General features: G+C 54.4%; 6 protein-coding genes across 6 annotated transcripts; 3 read left to right on the top strand and 3 right to left on the bottom strand.

Annotated features, from left to right (window-relative positions):
- Positions 1 to 56: 56 nt before the first annotated feature.
- Positions 57 to 2,523, top strand: grc3 (uncharacterized protein; the record flags this gene model as incomplete). The annotated part of the gene is made up of 3 exons (XM_056983225.1): positions 57 to 87; positions 148 to 944; positions 997 to 2,523. The coding sequence occupies 3 exons, from the start codon at positions 57 to 59 to the stop codon at positions 2,521 to 2,523; spliced, it is 2,355 nt and encodes a 784-aa protein (XP_056828719.1).
- A 377-nt stretch (positions 2,524 to 2,900) lies between these two features.
- On the top strand, positions 2,901 to 4,681 carry gua1 (GMP synthase (glutamine-hydrolyzing); the record flags this gene model as incomplete). The annotated part of the gene is made up of 4 exons (XM_056983226.1): positions 2,901 to 2,974; positions 3,043 to 3,530; positions 3,582 to 4,061; positions 4,113 to 4,681. 4 exons carry the CDS (start codon positions 2,901 to 2,903, stop codon positions 4,679 to 4,681), a joined length of 1,611 nt encoding a protein of 536 aa, XP_056828720.1.
- A 146-nt stretch (positions 4,682 to 4,827) lies between these two features.
- Positions 4,828 to 6,507, bottom strand: N7510_011302 (putative prenylcysteine lyase; the record flags this gene model as incomplete). Its single annotated transcript, XM_056983227.1, has 2 exons — positions 4,828 to 6,335; positions 6,396 to 6,507. The coding sequence occupies 2 exons, from the start codon at positions 6,505 to 6,507 to the stop codon at positions 4,828 to 4,830; spliced, it is 1,620 nt and encodes a 539-aa protein (XP_056828721.1).
- A 160-nt stretch (positions 6,508 to 6,667) lies between these two features.
- On the top strand, positions 6,668 to 8,007 carry N7510_011303 (small subunit rRNA maturation protein TSR4; the record flags this gene model as incomplete). The annotated part of the gene is made up of 2 exons (XM_056983228.1): positions 6,668 to 6,793; positions 6,850 to 8,007. The coding sequence occupies 2 exons, from the start codon at positions 6,668 to 6,670 to the stop codon at positions 8,005 to 8,007; spliced, it is 1,284 nt and encodes a 427-aa protein (XP_056828722.1).
- A 293-nt stretch (positions 8,008 to 8,300) lies between these two features.
- Positions 8,301 to 9,260, bottom strand: N7510_011304 (CSN8/PSMD8/EIF3K family protein; the record flags this gene model as incomplete). The annotated part of the gene is made up of 2 exons (XM_056983229.1): positions 8,301 to 8,871; positions 9,091 to 9,260. 2 exons carry the CDS (start codon positions 9,258 to 9,260, stop codon positions 8,301 to 8,303), a joined length of 741 nt encoding a protein of 246 aa, XP_056828723.1.
- Positions 9,261 to 9,779: 519 nt separating this feature from the next.
- On the bottom strand, positions 9,780 to 11,084 carry N7510_011305 (folliculin domain-containing protein; the record flags this gene model as incomplete). Its single annotated transcript, XM_056983230.1, has 1 exon — positions 9,780 to 11,084. One exon carries the CDS (start codon positions 11,082 to 11,084, stop codon positions 9,780 to 9,782), a length of 1,305 nt encoding a protein of 434 aa, XP_056828724.1.
- Positions 11,085 to 13,258: the final 2,174 nt, after the last annotated feature.

Here is a 13,258-nt window from a genome sequence, read left to right on the forward strand (position 1 = left end):
GCTTATCGTTTATCTGCGCACTTGCACGTACTTACACTTGCACTTGCCATGTCGCCATGAAACGCAAGGCTGAGAAGCAACAAGCTGGTACGTTTCTTGTTTAATATTCAATCCAGCAGCCGCAGCTCACACCAATGCTTTCGGCAGCCCCCCTCAGCGCCATCGCGGCGCGCAGAGCTCGGCAACAACAGGCGCAGAATGTGACAGCGTCGAAGACACCAGAACCCCAGGTCGGCGGGGAGCCGCCGTCGAAAAAGCCACGCCGCTCTCTTGAAGTACAAGAGACGACCGCAGCAGATCGAACTACGCAGACAAGGTCGGCAAGCAAACCCGAAGCGCCAGTGAAGATCTCGGACGGACCGTCACGAGGCACGCGGTCTCAGAAACCAGCAGTACAGCCTCCTGCGCACGTTGTCGACGAAAACGAGGATGAAGAGCCGGAGGAGGACGGCACTACGGCAATTGCTGAGGACGATGTCCCGTCTACTGCTGGTGAGCCTGATGGCTACGAATCGCCTGCAGATACCCCCGCCGAGCTGCAGAACTTTCCATTGTCGAGAGGCCGTTTGAACAAGGGCAATATCGTCTACAGCGACGACCACACCCTTTGCGTCCGCATTAAAGAGAAGATGAATCTTGCCTTGCTGGGACAGTATGACCTCTGGGTCAAACGGGGTGTTGTCAGCTTGATGGGCGCCAAATTACACCCTTCTTCGCGTTTACATAGGGTTTATGCGCCGTCAACTCATTCTCTACCGGTGATCAAATGCGTTTCGGGTGTTGATGGAGAGGCAGAGGTTGAGATCAAGTCTTGCCATAGCGGCATTGCTCGCCTTCGGGATCTCTCTCCTCTGTACCAAAAGGTCTGGAATGGCAACAATACCGCCGCTGACAAGCTTTCCCTAAAAGCGGCCTTCAAAGACTCGCGCCGAACTTTTTCAGTGGTAAGTGCTTTTGTCAATATTGCTTTGGATGCCGAGACTGACTGCTGGAAAGCTATACACGTCAGCCGATGACTCAGTGAAAAGACATCTACGGCCTCTGCATCTCGAGAAGAAATGGAGTACCTCGATGAAAGCTCTTTCACAACGTCAGGGGCGTCTCCGAGTTCTAATCTGCGGCCCCAAAGCGTCAGGCAAATCGACATTTAGCCGCTATTTGTTGAATCATCTTCTCAGCCCGGCCCCCGAGACAGAAAATGGGTACACAAATACCGATGGCGTCGCTTTTCTGGACCTTGACCCGGGACAGCCAGAGTTCGCTCCCATGGGCCAGGTCTATCTTGCCCACCTACGCTCTCCATTCTTTGGGCCACCATTCACACATCCATCACTAGATGACTCCGAGGATGGTCAAATGGTACGCGCACATCTGATTGGTGCAACGTCCCCCAAGGAAGATCCTGATCACTATGCCCTGGCTGCGATGGATCTCATGGACCATTATCGCTCATTACTGGCGAGATACCCCCAATGTCCATTGATCATCAACTACCCCGGGTGGATCTTCGGACAGGGACTGGAGGTGGCGACCTGGCTGGTCCGGTGTTTGGGTCTGTCTGATGTGGTCTATATGAGCGAGAAAGGCCCATCCGAAGTCGTGGATCCTCTCGGCCTGGCCGCCCGTGAAGCCCGAGTGCCCATGACGATCTTGCCATCTCAGCCGACCGACTTTGTGAGCCGATCCAGCGCTCAGTTACGGTCAATGCAGATCCAGTCCTATTTCCACATGTCCTGTCCGACTGGTCTAAGCAACCCGGTGTGGTCGAACACGCCTATCTCCCGGACAAGACCAATTGTCGTGGACTACGCCGGAGACCGGCAAGGTGTATTGGGTATTATGGTTCTCGGATCTCAGATCCATCCCGATCTGCTGCGAGAAGTCCTCGAAGGATCTATTGTGGGCGTGGTGGCAGTAGAATCACCTCACGCCGTGACGGGCGAAGAAATGGACCTGGACCAAACCCACGGGGATTCATCTCTAGCCGACAGCATTGTGCGGACACCGCGGGAGGATCTCCCACACCTACTCACCGGATCAGGGAGCTGCACACCACTAGATCCCAAAACAAGCCACTGCCTCGGCCTCGCCCTGATCCGTTCGATCGATACCGAATCGCACAAGATCGAACTCTCCACCCCTATCCCACCTTCGCAGCTTTGCGAGTCAATGGAACAAGGCAAGAATATCGTGCTTGTCCGCGGACAGCTGGATAATCCCAACTGGGCCATCAGCGAAGAATACCATGCCGCCCGGGCCGCAGAGAGGCGCTACCAACAATCCGTATCCCGGTCAAGTAATGAGAATAGTCTGACAGAAACAATTGACCCACAAAAGGAGCACAACCAGACACTGGCGCTCCTGAGGGGGAGAATTCGGCGCGCTAGCAACGTGCCTTGGATGACTGTGGTGGAGGGCAATAGTCGCCGGCAGCGCGAAGTTACCGCGCGGCGCGAGAAATCGCTGTGGAAGCTGAGGAAGAAGGCCTATCCGGGGAGTGAGAGCGAGACGGATTGGCAGTGATCCCAGTGGTCAGTTGTTTCCGAGTGTATCCTAAGCTAAAGGCCACATGGTTGTCGTAGCTCGAGAAGACCCATATTTGACAATGAGTTCTTTCATATATCGTACTCCCTGGCCTAGTGAGTCGACTATAGGGGCCATCAGCAGTCGACCACTCCCCTTGTATGCATGTATGGTCCTGATGGTAGCATCGTTGAGCTCTCCTCCGAAGTCTTCCATTCTTGATTATCTTCTGCTATAGATCCGCGATAAGCAACGCCCCGCCGAGTCACGTGGACGCCCGTACATTTTTTTTCCTGCGATAAGAAAACCAACTTTCTTTCCTGGACCATCTGAGAACAGTCGTGCTGGGCCATTGTCCTCGAGCAGAGCTAGTCACCATGGCTTCCACCACTGAGGTTATTCCCCACAACACTTTCGACACCATCCTGGTGCTGGACAATGGGTCGCAATAGTATGTCCAACCATCCGCCCCGCCATGACTCTTTCTTTGATCAGATCTGACTCGAAATACGTGTATAGCACTCATCTAATTACGCGCCGTCTGCGCGAGATCAATGTCTACTCCGAGATGCTTCCGTGCACGCAGAAGCTGTCCGATTTGGGGTGGAGCCCCAAGGGAATCATTCTCTCCGGTGGTCCCTACTCCGTGTACGAGAAAGACGCCCCGCACATCGATCCCGCCTTTTTCGATCTCGGTGTTCCCATTCTGGGCATCTGCTATGGTCTCCAGGAGATTGCTCACCGTCTGCATGCGGACAACGTCGTTGCTGGCACCGCTCGTGAGTACGGCCATGCCGACCTGAAGGCTACTCGCTTCGGCGGACACGTGGATAAGCTGTTTGAAGGTCTGGAGGACGCGATGGACGTGTGGATGTCGCATGGTGATAAGCTGTGCAATCTGCCTGAGGGATTCCACACCATTGGTACCACTAAGAACTCGGAGTATGCCGCCATTGCGCACAAGACGGAGCCTGTGTATGGCATCCAGTTTCACCCCGAGGTTACTCGTGAGTTTTCCTGTGATCCAATAGAGGATACTTTTACTGACACTCTTTTAGACACCCCGAATGGTGGCCGTCTTCTCCAGAACTTCGCCGTTGGAATCTGCGGTGCCAAGCAGAGCTGGTCGATGGCCGAGTTCATCGGTCAGGAGATCACGCGGATTCGCAACCTCGTCGGTCCCGAGGGCCAGGTCCTCGGCGCTGTCAGCGGTGGTGTCGACTCTACCGTGGCTGCCAAGCTCATGACCGAGGCCATCGGTGATCGCTTCCATGCCGTCCTTGTCGACAACGGCTGCATGCGTCTGAACGAGTGCGAGAAAGTCAAGGAGGTTTTGCAAGAGCAGCTGGGCATTAACCTTACTGTTGTTGATGCCGGAGAGGAGTTTTTGGCTGGCCTGAAGGGCGTTGACGACCCTGAGAAGAAGCGCAAGTTCATTGGCGGCAAGTTCATTGATGTCTTTGAAGATGAGGCCAAGAAGGTCGAGGCACAGAATGCTGGCAAAGTCGAGTGGTTCTTGCAGGGAACGCTGTACCCGGGTCAGTTTAATATCTGATTTAACGATGGACATGACTGACATATAATTTCAGATGTTATTGAGAGCATCTCGTTCAAGGGCCCGTCGCAGACCATCAAAACCCACCACAACGTGGGCGGCATCGCCGAGCGCCTGATGGCTGGCCACGGTCTGAAGCTGATCGAGCCGCTTCGCGAGCTCTTCAAGGATGAGGTGCGTGAGCTGGGTCGCCAGCTCGGCATCTCCCCAGAGCTAGTTGGCCGACACCCCTTCCCTGGCCCCGGCCTCGCTATCCGTGTCCTCGGCGAAGTTACCAAAGAAAAAGTCGACATGGCCCGCAAAGCTGACCACATTTTCATCTCGATGATCCGCGAAGCCGGCCTGTACGACGACATTGGCCAGGCCTACGCCGCGCTGGATCCCTCGCGTGCCGTCGGTGTCATGGGTGACAAGCGCGTCTACGCCAACATCATCCTCCTCCGCGCTATCTCCACCAAGGATTTCATGACTGCTACGCCTTACCCCTTCAGCTACGAGTTCCTGACCAAGGTCTCGACGCGCATCGTTAATGAGGTGGAGGGTGTTTGCCGTGTTGCGTATGATTTTACTAGCAAGCCGCCAGGCACGATTGAGATGGAGTAGACTTTGGGGTTTTTGGTTTATGGGGGTTATAATATAGAACAAAAAAGGGGGGGGGCTTGTTCATGATTTATGTGCATATAAAGAATTGAATTCATTTCAGGATATATCTGTGTCCACACTGTCAGGAGGATACATGCACGACATCTTCAAAGTTCAGGCTTTTGCCAGGTCTGCTTAGCGCCAGCATCATTTGTCTTGGTCTGCTTCACCTGCCACAACTGAAACATCAGCGTCGCCACATTCCTCCCCATCAACGCGCTAGTCTCCATAGTCGAGATGAAGCTCTCAATCCCACCGGTATACCACACGCGCGGAGCCAAGCGAGGCTCTTCGTAAGTCACTCGGGGATACAGGAGAGGATAGGGGTTCCAGAATTTCTCATGGAACCAGCTGATATCCGTCTTGGGAAGATCGGCAATTGTGTCCTGTAAATCAGTCCGCTCCAGCCCTAGTATCTGGGCTATGAATTCGGCCGTTGGTCGTTCCGGTGAGAAAATCTTATACACGTAATGGTCCTGCTGCTCTTCGCCTCCGTTTTCGAGGCGGATAGATCGAGTCACTTTGCGCAGAGTGCTGATACTCCAGAACCCGGCTGGTCCGGCCCCTTCAGAGCCAAAGCCGGAAGTGCTGTTGCCCTTGGGCAGAGTCGTTAGAATAGTTTCTGGGACTTGAGCGTTGGGATCGTCAAGGCCAAAGAACTGTGGTGATATCCGGTGCGGAGAAGCGAAGAGCGTCACATATAAATTCACGAACGGGATCTCGTCCGGAGGATGTGGAAGAGACGGCGAGACGGAAATGTCAGAATATTGGAACGGGGCAGCGATGACCACTTCGTCGAATTGCTCTGTGTGCGACATCCCACTGGTTGACGAGGAGGAGGTGACCTGCACAATGCCCTTGTCGTCGTCCCGCTGAATCGCAGTCACACTCGTGTTGACCCTCACCGCAGCCCCGGCAGCCTTCAGCGCGCCATCAAAAATCCGCCAGTTTCCCCCCTCAACCGCAACAGCTCCATCAGTGGCCATGCAAACCATCGACTCCAGCCCATGAATCAAGACCAAGTTCTGCCCATAGTTAACGCGCGTACTGGCCTGGATAATTTCCCGCGCAAACAACTCCGAAATGCCATTCACCCCGAGAAAGTGCTCTCCCGTCGTAGACGTAGCATCCAGCAATCCCACCATCTCCGCAACCTCCGAAAGTGAATCGAATGGAAACAGCGGCTCTTCATAAAGACGCAGAAACGCGCCCACAACCTTCTTGACCAGTCTCTGCGTCTTCAGCGGCGCAAGCCCATACCGCCAGACCAGCTTCGCGATATTCCACCAACTCGATGCATCCTTCAACGCAAAGACAAACGACTCGCCGTCCCAGATCCCGATACTGTCGGAGGATTCGCGCGGCCGTGCGTAATCTGCGCTGCGCATGTTCAGGCCCAGGTCGCGCGACGCGTTGACTAGGTTAGCATTTACTTGTACGAAGATCGAGGCGCCTAGTTCGATGGGGTGAGCTGGATCGTTGAATGCATTGACGGTTGTCGAGCGTCCGCCGATGTAGGGATTGCGCTCGAAGACAGTTATGTTCACCGAGATGCCAGCGGCGTCTGCTTGCTTGCGCAGCTCGTATGCTGTGAACGAACCGCCGGCACCCGCGCCTAGGGTGGTGAATTAGTGGTTGGTCTATACAGGCAGTAATGAATGGGTGAGGTTCATACCGATTACTGCGACACGTTTTGATGGTGGCTGGTCAGTTGCATTGCTGAGAGTGAAAAGAGCTGCAATTACGGCCCAGAGATATAGCACACCGAGGTGCCTGTATTGAGACATGCTGGAAACTACTTGGTTGCAATTCAAGCACGTCAAGTCCAGGGCGGAAGACCAGTGATGCCATTGGCAGTCGCGCTATCCCCGATCTAGAATAGTGTCCCCGATAAGCGATAACGGATTCATCACCGCCAATTTTTTCTTCTGCTTCAAACAACTCACCATGGATCCCTACGACAGCGACTCCAGCATTGAGGAGGACGGTGACTTCTCCGAGACCGGCGTGCTGCTCGGGTATGCCGCGGAGGACGTGATTGAGGACACAATCAGCCATCTGGGCGGTCATCCGGTACGTTGTACAAAAGTATTGCCTGTCCAGCAAGATATGTATTGAACTGGAATTAGACATGGCTCGACAACACAACCCCGCCACCAGGCGACTTCGCCAACTGCAACGTCTGCAATCAGCCTATGCTGCTCCTCCTCGAGCTGCACGGCGATTTGCCGGACCATTTCCCGAATGACGAACGCCGCTTGTACATATTTGGATGTCCGCGCAAACCATGCAATCGGAAGCCTGGCAGCATTCGGGCGTTTCGTGCGACGCGGAAGGTGACTTTGGAACGGGCGCAGCAGAAACCTGCGGAGGAAAACGAACCACCAGCACCAGCGCCAGAAGCTGAAGCGAAACCGAAGCCAGATCTCGGAGCTAGCCTTTTTGGTGCGACTTCTTTGACAAATACTGTCTCCTCCAACCCGAACCCTTTCTCATCGAGCACCGTGGACGCTCCGGCTAATCCATTTGCGACGCCCACGCCTGGCCTCGCCCCCGCAACGGAGAAGACCAAAACAAACGCCGCAAGTACATTGGCTGAGACATTCGCCGACAAAGTGCGCATTTCATCCCCTGCACCACCGGCACCACAGAACAACCCAAAACCAACTCCCGAGTCCAACGGACCCGCCCCTCCCTGGCCGGCCCAGTCCGACTTCCCAGCACCATACAAACACTATTACCTGGACGCCGAATACGAGACCCTCTCGCGGCCATCCACACCCGCCATCCCCGAGAACGTGACCATGGAACCCATGGACGAAGAAGGCAGCGGCGGCGCCGAACTAAAAGACACATTCGAGTCCGAGCTCGACAAGGCATTCATGAAATTTTCTACCCGCCTCGCGCACAACCCGGAGCAAGTGCTGAGGTATGAGTTCCGCGGCTCGCCGCTACTGTACTCGCATACCGACGCCGTGGGTCGTTGTCTGCATGCTCACTCTGATGGCAATGGCAATGAGCGCATCACAACGGTCGGTGGTGGTGCGCATATGCCGCGCTGCGAGTACTGTGGTAGCGAGCGGGTGTTTGAGTTGCAGCTTGTGCCGCATGCTATCAGTATGCTGGAGGAGGGTCGTGAGGGCGTTGGGCTGGGGAAGGAGGATGCGGGCATGGAGTGGGGAGCTATTATCCTGGGGGTGTGTGCTCAGGACTGCGCGCCGTCGAGTCCGGGGCAGACTGGGTGGAGGGAGGAGTGGGCAGGTGTGCAATGGGAGGAGATGAAGTAGATTTATACCATGAGTGTTTAGCGGACGATCAATAGTGAGACTTGATTTGATTTATTTATTTGGACGGAGGAATAATGTATGAACACGGCTTCAGTTCTTCTTTTTAGATGTCTAGCTGCAAGAGAACATAGAAGAAGCAGCACCTGCAGTATAACAGGGCATACAGACAAAAGAGAAAGAAAACGCCCGATGCGCCAGAACCCGACTCAATCACCGCGAGCCTCCTCGATGTGTGAGACATCAATCCATCATCGTTCGTGGGTTCATCAAACTCATATCATAGAGCCAGCAAATCAAGCCGGCTGCTCAAACCCCCGGCGAATAACACGCCCAAACATTTCAACTCCAACACGCTCACTCTTAACCTCACTGCGAGCCTCATTTTCCTTATTAGTCGGCACATGGACAACAGCACCATCAACCTTCCACCCACAAACATCCGCCACGAACTTCTGCAGCGCCTCTCGGGAGCGAACATCAAGCCACTGCTCCAGGATTTCGACATTGATCTCCCGGAAGGTCTTGCCAACCTCGACGGCAATGCGAATACGGACCAGCTCCTCGAAACCGGCCACGTCGGCCGTCAGGTCCGCGTACAGGTCATCCGAGTTGAGGGTGGCCCAGAACTGGGCGTACTGGGCGGACTCGAGGAGGGTGGACAGGCGGGCGAGCTTCTGAACGGATTCCACGAAGTCGGACGTCTGCGAGGCGGCTTGGGCTTCGGTGGTTGAGGGGAAGGGCTGCGTGCTTGGTGGGAGGAGGGCGAGGCAGAGCGAGAAGGCCGGGGAGGGGAACACGGTTAGGGCTTTGGAGAGGATGTTGGTCACTGTGTCGGGTTGGAGCAGGTGGGGATTGAATTGGTAGCTTTTGTGTTGTGAGGGCAGTGAATGTCAGCCATTTGATTCTATTTAGGGTGAATGTGCAATATTTGGGCGAGGGTGGGTTTCAGGAGGTTGTTCGTGTGTTTTCTCAACATCCCCATTTAATAGAATGGATATCAGGTAATAGGAAACGTGTAAAGAAGATGAACATTCATCATTGAAAATGAAAACCAAATGCAAAAAACAGGGGGAGGGGGCATACAGCTTCAACAGGGCCAGGTTGGCGTAGCAGTCGAATGTCCGGTCCTCGCACTGCTGCGCGACGTAGTCCTGGAACACGGTGGTGGTCTCGGGATTGTAGCGGTCAAGGCCGTTGAGGATGGCATCGATGTGAGCCGGGCGGGTCTCACACTTGTCGGAGGCGACACCCATTTTGACTGCGTGATGGGAGGAGGAAGGTGAAGGGGAAGTCGGTGGTGGTGATGTTCTTCTTTGTTCGTATCTTGGTTTTGGTGGGATTTTTCCATTGTGGCCCGGGGGGCGGATTAACCCGAACCGGCAGAATTCTCCGTGCTATAGTACACCAAATAGATCATTTACTGATAAGACTTGACGAATAGACCATTAAACTGTGGAATCAATACTGCGTGACGTGTCCAAATAATACATAGATAGAAATACAGATCCCTGAGTGCCCATCCCATCATCCCATCCCACCCGAAGAAGACTTGCTGAACCCTAATTGAACTCCGATGCCGAGTCTGAGAAAAGACGCCATAGTCTATGCCACGAAACCAAAAATAAAACCTGGAACTCGGATGTGATGATGTGGATGGTTCACGCTATGCCACGCGCGATGGAAAAGCCACAAGGAACAAAAAAAAAAACAAAGAAAAAGAAAAGGCGGGAGGGGGTATCTGGAAGAGGAAGAAGACGAGGAAGGCGAAGAAATTAGGCCACGACAGATCGACGTGGTGCAATGGGGATCGGCTGAGGGCCGGATGTAATGTCGAGTTTCGAAAGGTCGAGATTCTCATGGTTGTATTCCGAAGTCGGTTGCTTCGACTGGTCCGGGGGCAGAACTACCGATGAGTCTTGGGTGTTGGTGGTAGTATTCTCATCGCCCACGGTACTGTAGACAAAGCGTTCCTCGGAAATAGGGACGCCGCCGAACATTATGCCCAGCTGTTGCAAGAGTGCAACGAATTGCGCGTGGATCTCAGCAAAGATGTATTCGTTGCCGACTATCTCGGCCAAGTTGCGCGCACGGATCTGGCCTAGTCGCCGCGGCTGACCAGCCAGGTCCATAGCACGACCCGTCAGAAAAGAAGAAACTGGGGTGTACTGCCGAGCAACCGGGCTGTCGCCGGGGCTGTTTTGTTCTTCGCGACGCTTCTCGTCTTCCTGGAAGCGCTCTGCGGCGCCGACAATTCCCGACGCAATACGGCCAAAGGCGCGCCAGATCACGGGGCAAGCCCGGAATGCTCTTCCGGCATCCTTGCCAGCGAGCGCGACCAAGGCATAGCTGCGTCGCTTGCCGCGCGCCATGGGGTCGGGTAGGCGGAAAATGTAGGCGATCGTGTAACCGGCGACGGAGTCTCCAAAGCAAAGAGGGCCTGAGGACAGGCCCCGGGGCAGGAGCTCACAGCTCAGGGTGCGAATCGAGGAGCGTCGCAGAAGCGCATAGTCTGCCGGATTCGGAGGACCGCGAAGAGAAAGGTAGGTGAGGAGGTGAGTGTGGCAGGAGGAATCAGATGCAACCGAGGAAGAACGAAGCGAATCCGGGGGTGAGGAGTGGGTGTGGGGATCGGGCACATCGTCGCCCATGTCCGAGTGGCTATTGCCGCAGGAGTAGACCACCTCGCGCGAACGCAGCACGGGGCTGCCGGTGTTGTTCTTGGTGCCGGGAGCGCCCGGCGGCAGCTGCTTGCTCACGCCCTCGGGAAGAGACAGGCTGCAACTGGCGCAAGCGTCGCCATCGGCGCGGCCGGCACGAGTGGCCCGGTCTTCGGGCGAGGCCGACTGGCCTTTCAGGAAGCAAGAGTAGTCTTCGATCTTGGGAGAACGGGAGGTCTCATCGTGGCGGCGAAGGGAGGCGTGGGAGGGGGGCCGGGGAGGTGTCGGGAGAGAGATCCGCGTCACGGTGGCACTGTGAACAGGAGAAGGGGAGGACCTGCGAGCAAATGATCGAGGTGGGCCCATGCACCTCGCAGAAGTGCGTGAGGGAGAGCTGGTGGTGGTGTTAGATGCGGGCATGTGGAGAGAGAGAGAAGAGAGGCGCTTACAATGAAATCCATGGTGGATCAGACTCTAGGATGCGGCAACCATGGCAGGCTGCGATACATCCTGTGGTGGGGAGAAGATAGAGGAATGAAGGCAGGAAAAAGAAGAGGAAGAGAGAGGGAGAGAGAGAGACAGCGAGCAGTGGAGCCCGTCGGAACTAAGTAATAAGAACTGTCGATGGTCAGCGAACGCTGATTTGCCACCCGGAGTCCGGCCGAAGGACTAACTTAGGTATGTGAGCCTAGGACGTAGTCGTTTCTGTTCTAGAACGTATTATTTTATTTTTTTGAACGAGAATAATAATAACAATATACATTCTCTCCCTACCTACACGGCATTCTGAACTCTTGATTCTCGTGTTCGCTCGGCCCGACGCAGACCAATTCGCGAGAGGCCTAGACGTTCCCGTCCAGATGTAACTTGAGCTGCAAACAACAACCGCCATCACATTGGATCTATCGTCTTCAGACAGGAAGCAAATCCTTGGCCTCCGATTTGCTCTGCCCGCCATCCGGACTGCTGGGCCCGTCCTTTCGATCCTGCGCCCGCCCCCTTTTTGGACTCCGGCTGATCATTGCCCTATCTACATCGATGCGATCCCTCCCCGGCGCTGCCATTTGCCGGGGAGACGCCGACCATCCCGGCTCTCCGCGCCCGTTTGGGGGAGAAATGAATGATTGATGATTCATACCAGCCCTTGCCTCCTCTTCCTTCCGGGCGGGCGGAGGTTGAATCCCGCCCGTTGAGGCTGAGGATTCTACCCTGATCCCTGCCTGGTGGTCATCCGGTACATACTGTAACTATCCGCTATGATTATTTGTGGCACACGAGAGCTCAACGGTTGGGTTCCGTGGGTAACGGCCTCCGCTTGTCCTGCAGTTTCTATTTTTTCCACGAAAATCGCGCATCGCGGTTCGGTCGCTCGGCACAATAAGTGGACCTACAAACACATTTAGGGTCTGTCTGCATTATTTTCACATACATTACTAGCCCTGCAGAAGATTACACTGTAGTTCACTAACTAATCCGTCTGGAGTATGGTTCATTATTCAACGGCGTTGCACACCGAAAGGGAAGCACCACCGAGTCGGAGGGGACGCGGCTAAGTGCCACGCGTGAAACCGGCCCACCGGAGCACTTTTCTCGAAGCTTGGGGGTCTTGGGCTAAGCCTCGGTGGGTTCGGGTCGTTCATGGCAGGCTAGCACCTGCCTTTTCGGAAGTGGAGATCCATTCTAATTGCGCTCAACATGACGGTGGGCCAGTAAGAAAGTCTATATTGATGATCATGGTCATGATTGTTGGGATTGGTGTACAAACGGCTTTGATTATGGTACAAGGAATGGAATATATTTGCCGACAACTACCTCGGCGAACTGAGCGGCGAGGGGGTATTGCCGACATCAACACGGCACACGGTTCGGAGACAGTCCGGAAAATGGCCACAGGTGGACTCGGAAATGGTGTGTAGCCTCACCGTGTAGCAAAACCGTGATTTTTTTTAGTCAAGCTGTACAGATCGTACATGACATGAATACTGCTTGCTAGCGGATTTCCTCTGGCGGGTAGGGCTTCCCGATTTAAGCCGCCGCCGCGCTCATGCGAGCGGCCGGAGTCCGGCTTACTGAGGGTCAGTGGCTGATCAAGGATCATTTAGGGTTTTGTCACAGCCATCTACTGAGCTATAGTCTACCTTATATTAATTAATATATGTATTAAAAATAATTGAAGGCATATCCCCGACCATCGTACCCCAAACTCCCTCCCCGAGGGATGCCGCGAAAGCGTATAGAGTAGATTTTGTACCCCAAATGGATAAAGGTAAATTCAATTAAGTTGTGCGATCAATAACGACGAGACGGTGAGTTGGAGGCCAGATAGGACTCGCTCTGACGCATTTTGAACGTCTCGCTTCAGCGCCCATCTATACTATCATTCGCTATCTCTATTGAGTAATGGTGCACGTAATACCCTAGCAATAATAGTCATTTTGATATTTGTCTAGAAAGGGAAATGAATGTTCAGTAGACGAACTGAAAATCCAGAGCTATGGGTTAGGGAACAGTGCCAAGAATCCTCTCTTAACTTACAAATTCCGAGTGCACTAGTGCATATGGGGCATATGGTGGCCATGGACTCGGAAATGATG

This window comes from Penicillium lagena (assembly GCF_028827675.1).
Source record: "Penicillium lagena strain IBT 129212 chromosome Unknown utg000008l_segment0_segment0, whole genome shotgun sequence".
Lineage (NCBI taxonomy): Eukaryota > Fungi > Ascomycota > Eurotiomycetes > Eurotiales > Aspergillaceae > Penicillium > Penicillium lagena.